At 45.1% G+C, this 7,207-nt stretch overlaps 1 protein-coding gene across 1 annotated transcript; it reads left to right on the top strand.

Annotated features, from left to right (window-relative positions):
• The first annotated feature begins 4,514 nt into the window (after positions 1-4,514).
• On the top strand, positions 4,515-6,637 carry LOC123089368 (WAT1-related protein At1g43650). Its single transcript, XM_044511066.1, has 5 exons — positions 4,515-4,879; positions 4,988-5,050; positions 5,143-5,653; positions 5,758-5,909; positions 6,137-6,637. Exons 1-5 carry the CDS (start codon positions 4,527-4,529, stop codon positions 6,351-6,353), a joined length of 1,296 nt encoding a protein of 431 aa, XP_044367001.1. The 5' UTR covers positions 4,515-4,526; the 3' UTR covers positions 6,354-6,637.
• The last annotated feature ends 570 nt before the right edge of the window (positions 6,638-7,207 follow it).

Genomic DNA, 7,207 nt, shown 5'->3' with positions numbered 1-7,207 from the left:
AATCTCCGCAAACTGCAAGATTAGCCAAAAAAAATTAATCATAACAACTCCATTGTTTGGCATATGGTATATATGAAGAAGAAGGGTATGCTTAAAATTCTCACAACTAAGCGAAGGACCCATTTGCAGGACAGTGCCATAAGGGTCTTTATGAAATCTTGGCAATGGCATGGCACTTTCAACTATCTCTTAACCTAGCTATGCTAGGCTCTACAACCATTGTTGTAGCTCATCACATGTACTCTATGCCTCCCTTACCCATACCTAGCTACTGACTATGGTACACAACTTTCCTCGTTCACACACCACATGTGGATTGGCAGATTTCTCATAGTCGGTTTTGGTGCACATGACCAATAAATTAGTATAGCAGTATATGTATCTATCTATTATATACTAAAAGCACAATACAAAGAAAAATAAAAAATGTTCTAGAAAATCCCACAGATAAGCAAAACATCTGAACATATATCGCCAGGACCCTTAATTCAAAAAATAAAATTAACAGTTAGATCGAACTCATAGGAAGAAATGGACTGCATCACATGATCCACGTCATAACGAAAAACACGATACAAGGTACTTTTCAAGGCCTCACATTGATCCACGTCATCAAAGCTATTTTGATTTTTCAATTTTTAAAGCCTCGGATTTAGCGAGAGATCAGCACTTGTATAAGCATGTAATCCCGTCTAATGGGAGATTGTGTCGTATATGGAGGTGGATTACAAATTTAAAGTTGATCTGTAGTATCTTCAACCCGGATGTGACACACATGAAGATGTGCGTCTATTGCAAGGCTAGGACATCCCATGGCAAAACGTGTTTGGCATAATATATACAAACTTTGTGCTACATGTGAGTTTACTAATATATCAAAAGACAACTTATATATTGATATGAACCTAAAATGACTACTAAAACCTTCCTCGCATGTTCATAATCTCATTAAAAGAAGGCTCATTATCATTCTCATGAGAGAAAACCTTAAAGTTTGCGCCCTTATGTAAGAACATAATCAAAATCTCGACAAACTCCAAGATCAGCCAAAAAAATATATTCACCAGAGCTTCATTGTTTGGCATTTGATATCTATAAAGAAGAAAGGTATGCTTAAATTCACAACAAAGTGATACTCCCTCCATTTTTGTATAAGAGACCACTATCAAAATTACAATTTGCAGCTATAAAATGCCACTAACACAAATTGATGTAAAATTGATGAGGTTTGCCTCGTACTAGCAACCGAAAACATTAATACCTCATGCATGCATGCGGGAGTGAGAAGACTGATTTGAATGCACCGTATTAATCAACCAACGAGGAGTGAGAGAGTTGTCTTGTTGTGCGTTGGAGAGATAAATACACATTAATTAACACGTTAAGCAAGGAGAAAAGACTAGATTGCAACATTGATTTAAGTAGCCATTAATTTCTACCTTGGTACATGTAATATGGGTTTGTAGCCTTTGTATACAAAAAAGGAGGGAGTATATCGGTCGGCAGTCAAGTGAACCCCTCTTTTTACTAGTAGATCACAACCAATAGATCATTATAATCTATCTATCTATCTATTATATATACTAAAATCACAATACGGAAGAAAATAACAAGGTATGCTAGAAAATCTCACAAATAAACAATCATCTGGCCGTACATGTGTTGACCCGTGATTCTATAAATAAAATCAATAGTTTAGATCAAACTCATAGGAGGAAATGAAGACTGTGCCACATGATCCACATTATATACTAAAGGCAAAATATAGGGACATTTACATCTGTGCCCCTAACTCGAACCCACTACTTAGATTTGCCCTTAATTTTGAAGCATGCTCAAATTTGCCCCTCCGCCGTTAAGTCACTACTCAGAAATGCCCTTCCGTACAGTACTGTAGTACTTTCCGTCCAATACTGTAGCACTTTCCGTCTGCTACAGTACACATGGGCCTTTGACGGTCAAAGGCCTTTGACTGGACGGAAGGGCATTTCTGAGTAGTGACTTAACGGTAGAGGGGCAAATTTGAGCATGCTTTGAAATTAGGGGCAAATCTGAGTAGGTGGTTCGAGTTAGGGGCAGAAATGTAAATGGCCCCAAAATATAGGGTTGTTTTCGAGGCCTCACACTAATCCACATTATCAAATTATTTTGATTGTTCGGTTTATAATTATCGGCTCAGATTTAGAGAGGGATCCGCACTTATACAAGCATGTAATTCCGCTTGATGGGAGTCTGTGTTGTGGGAGATTGTGTCGTATACGAAGGTGGATTGCAAATCCAAATCTGGTCAATGGTATCTTCAATCCAGATGTGAGACAAGTCAGGATGCACATCTCTGGCAAGGCTAGGACGTCGCGGGGGAAAACGTGCTATGCATAATGTATACATTGATTTATGCATACGTACATGTGAGTGTACTAATATATTTGAAATGGAACCATGTCAACGATTATATTATATGAAGAAAATTGATATGAACTTAAAACAACTACTAAAACCTTCCGCTCATGTTTACACATCCCACTCTCATTTCATTAAAAAAAAAGATGTCATTCTCATTCTTCCACTCATGTCTACACATGTCATTCTCATTTCAATAAAAAAAACCTCTCATTCCCATTCTTATGAGAGAAAAATCTTGATTTTCGCACGCTTATGTAATAGCACAAGAAAAATCTCCACAGACTCCAAGAATAGTCAAAATAATGATTGTAAAAGCTCCACTGTTTGACATATGGTATGCGTGGAAAAGAAGGGCAAGCTTAAAATTCTCACAACAAAACGTATATCTGGTCGGTAGTGTGAACCTCTCTTTTTATCGATATAGATCACAACCAATAGATATTTGTTGAAGTTAATACTTGAAACTTAGTTTTTCAAAACCGTCGAAATGGATAGAAGAGTGATCTTGCTTCAAAGACCTCGTCGCAAAGAACACAAATATGTAAATGAAACATAAATTAAACTTTCAATCCAAAAGATAAAATAGATTTAAATTTGGAAGTCAAATGAAAAAGCATGAAAGTTAGGGTGGGTGAACACGCAATATCCGACATAAGTATGCATGCAGTGGGCCCTCAAAATAATCAAAATATTAGGAGATCACATAGTATTCACGTCACACATCCGATCCTTACGTTTCTCTACTGCAATTTCCATGGACGCCGCATCTTTCTCGCACAATGACGATTTCATGACGGATAACGAGCATGGATGCCATTATACATATTCCACAACCAAATCCATTAGCCCCAATGGCCTATGCATCACAAAACAAAACGTTGTGCAACAACTGTAGGATATATCCCCTCTGTTCAGGACCAAATAAGTGCCGGGAGGAACAGATTCATCTGCCCGAGGATTGGTTTTAACGAGGTGTGGCACGGGGAGGGAGCCTACCTGGATGCCACATCCAACTAACCCACCACTACTAGGTAGTAGCATCTTCGCCACCACACATGGTGCGTCTGCACACACAAAAGCTATGCCAACAATCAATTGCATTTCTAGCTCTGACGATCCAATTGAGGGGGAGCTAACTGATGTGGTTTTGATTAGTCGTGATCGATTGCAGAATCCCTTCCTGCAATGGAAAGAGACGGTGGAAAGTGAGTAGTGACTAAAGAGAGCAAGATAAGGTTAGCATAATGGGGTTTGAGTAGTGGGTGTCTCATTGAAGCTCACTCTGGGTGTTTTATAGTAATCAACTGAAGAATTGTACTCCCTCTGTCTCTAGTGTCAAAAAACGTCTTACATCTTGAGACGGAGTGAGTACTAGATTACAGGGGGCTCGAGCTTTACGCAGCTGATTTACCCTTCGTCATGCACCGATGAGCATTTGACACGAAAGGATTTCCTTTTCCTTTTTTTGGGCCCTGCTATTTAGTGTTTCCGCTTTATTACGGTTTATTACTTTGTTTTTTGTACTTTTGGGGTCATTAGGCACTTGCAGGATTCTCCTGTCCACTAGTTAAATTATGCTCTCGATCAGCCATTTGAGATCAGCATATGGTGCTCTCCTTAGAAAGAGAAAGGGATAGGGGCTACCATGATTTCAAGGCGATCCTATTTTCGTGACACCTGAACAGACAAGTCGACGCCGAACTTGGGACTGGCACTGCCTCGATCATGAGTCCTTTTCATCCGGTGTGCGAGAAATATGTCACGGATGGTACGTTATGTAGCAGGGCTATTTTCTGAACGTGACAACTCTCTCTGCATTGCATAGACTGACATCTCACTACTGTTTTGTTTTGCCTGTGTTGTGTTCTGAAACAAGGGAGCTCATCACTTAATTCTGATTCCATCTAGCAGCATTTTTAACCATTCTTTTTGGGCACTAACCACCAAAACCGGCAGCATCGGTGCTGCCACTGTTGTTAGTGCAAACCTAGGAGGGGCACAACATCCATGCTGCACACACTTGTCAAATTCCACGCGCCGCTGCTGCGTGCTGCTGCTCAGGTGGAGCTGTTTCAGACGGATGTATATATAGGAGTACACTGTATTATCACAGCGACATCCCCATGCATCAGGTGCTAGCCACTGCTTCACCATCACCACAGCTATATAACCCACGGCACCACGGAACCGCCTTTATAAAGACAGGCTCTGCGCTTGGCGTTCTTCTTCGATCCAGTTCAAACCGAGCGACACCGATCAACTTGGGCATGGCTGGAGGAGCTGCGATGGGGCCGGGAGGGCTGTGGAGGAGGTACGCGCCGCACAACATGATGATCATGGTGCAGCTGTGCTACACCTTGATGTACTTCGTCACCGAGGCCGCCTTCAACCGGGGGCTCAACCCCTACGTCTACGTCACCTACCGCCACCTCCTCGTCGCCGTCCTCCTCTGGCCCTTCGCCTACTACCACGAGAAGTAAGCTCATATGTTCATTACACCACGAGATTCAGACTTTGACGACGGTATCACGATGAATCTCTGTTAATTACCTTGCTCATTCTGCTTCGTTTTGTGCGGCGTCAGGAAGTTGAGGCCCAAGATGACATGGATGCTGTTCCTGGAGATCTTCGTGCTCTCACTTCTAGGGTAAGAACAAGAATCGCTGAGAAGATTGCATATATACATACGTACGTAGACCAACATTTGTTTAGTGATCCTGAGAGGAACTGCAATTGCAGGGTGAGCTTGACCCTGAACATGTACTTCGCGAGCCTCAAGTACACGTCCCCGACCTTCGTCACCTCCATGGTCAACACCGTGGCCTCCATCACCTTCGTCATCGCCATCGCGCTCCGGATGGAGATCGTGGACCTGCGGAGCGCGCGGGGCCTCGCCAAGGTGGCCGGCACGGCGGTGTCCTTCGCGGGGGTCACCACCATGACGCTGTACAGGGGGGCGGCGATCGCGAGTCCCTGGAGGGCGCCGGTGCACATCCCCCGCGGCGGCGACGCCCCGCACGACGCCTGGCTCAAGGGGTCCCTCCTCGCCGTGGCCAGCTGCGTTTGCTGGTCCGTCTGGTACATCATGCAGGCGACGTCCGTGAAGCGGTACCCGGCGGAGCTGTCGCTGACGGCGTGGATGGCCACCGTGGGCGGGGTCCAGTCGGCGGCCTTCACCCTGCTGCTGCAGCACGAGAGGCAGGACTGGCTCATCGGCTTCGGCCTCAAGTTCTGGTGCATCATCTACTCCGTACGCGCCTGCCCTTGTCTTCTCCCCCGTCCTCCATGCACGTCACCACCATGTGGCCAGCCAGTGCTCATGAACTGCATGCGTGCACGAACGTTGTGTTTCAGGGGCTCGCGTGCAGCGGGTTCACGGTGTTCGCGCAGCTGTGGTGCACGGAGAAGAAGGGGCCGGTGTTCGTCACCATGTTCAACCCGGTGTCCACCATCATGGTGGCCATCCTCGCCTACTTCATCTTCGGCGAGAACCTATACGTCGGAAGGTATGTACTCCTACGTAGTAGTACATGCGTGTGGTGCATGCCCGCTGTTGCTCAACTAAATGGGTGCTCCATTCCGGCATGGCACGGCAACCTGGACACGACATGAGCATGAGCGTCCGTGCATGCTCTGCTGCGTGCGTGCACCAACTATGTGTGTCTCACCAGCCGCATAATTGGGGGCATAATTACCGTTGTTAATTACTAATGACTGGCATGCATGCCTGCAGCATAATCGGGGGAGTGGTGGTCATCCTGGGCCTCTACATGCTGCTCTGGGGCAAGGACAAGGACCAGGAGTACAACGCTGCAGGAGCGGCGAGCGGCGACGAGCAGGGCGGCTCGCCCGATCTGGACTGCGAGAAGCAGCAGCGACAGGGGAAGAAGATGGTCGGCGTCTCCTTGGCGCAGGACGCCTCGGAAGAACAGACCAAGGCGATGAGATAAGAATTGCCTGCCATCAGTGTGCATGCCATCCAGGAGAAGCGGCCTGCCTGAACCCCTCCTACCATGGCTCTGCACTTGTTTAGTACTTACTCCTGTTCGAAAAAACATAATTCTGCAGTTGTTCGTGGCAAAATTCTTTGACATGGATCCACCAACGGGGCTTGCACCTGAACTTCTGTTGCAGCATCAGTATGTGCGCTGTTTTTTGGCGAGACGCGCGTATCTCTGGCACAAGCCCAACTCATGTATGACAAAACAGCATGAACATATCGTTCTTTTTTTTTTCGCGGGTGAACATATCGTTCTTCCAGGGACGAGTGTTTTCTCCTTTTGAGGACTCATGACTCATGAGCACTTTAGGGTTTTTTAGGGCTCATGAGCAATTTAATGAACCATCTTGTGCTGCTATGCCTGCATTACGGGGGGCGCGGATATACCTCGGTTCTTTAACCATACTAGGTAATTGCCCGTGCGTTGCAACGGGACATCCATATTCCGGTGATTCAGCGTTAATCATGTTTTCTCTGATGATAACATCTTCTGCAACCAAATCAGAATATTTCGGGTGATTCTACATCAATGATCCCTTTGAAACATGGTGCACATAGTCTAAAAAAAGTGTGGGTTATTCCTTGAGGAAAGTATCAATCCTATGTCCACACTGATCTGTAGTCGGCCCCAGGAGGTGCAGAATTTCTTGTACAAATGTCTGGAATATATCATTAATTTACTTATATTCTTAATCCAAATAAGTTTTGTACTTGTTGATCATCACATGCAAACACTCTAAACTAAAGATCGATTCGGCCGCGGTCGGTTGCCCATGCGTGGTCAGAACTCACAACTGAATGGTG

The sequence above is a fragment of the Triticum aestivum genome, chromosome 4B (genome assembly GCF_018294505.1).
Source record: "Triticum aestivum cultivar Chinese Spring chromosome 4B, IWGSC CS RefSeq v2.1, whole genome shotgun sequence".
NCBI lineage: Eukaryota > Viridiplantae > Streptophyta > Magnoliopsida > Poales > Poaceae > Triticum > Triticum aestivum.
This window is presented reverse-complemented; position numbering and strand designations above follow the sequence as displayed.

Coding starts and splice junctions, on each gene's coding strand:
- LOC123089368 (XM_044511066.1), top strand. CDS start 4,527: ATGCATCAGGTGCTAGCCACTGCTTCACCATCACCACAGCTATATAAC. Junction 5,051..5,142: donor TTCGTGCTCTCACTTCTAGG/GTAAGAACAAGA, acceptor CTGCAATTGCAG/GGTGAGCTTGACCCTGAACA. Junction 5,654..5,757: donor TCTGGTGCATCATCTACTCC/GTACGCGCCTGC, acceptor GTTGTGTTTCAG/GGGCTCGCGTGCAGCGGGTT.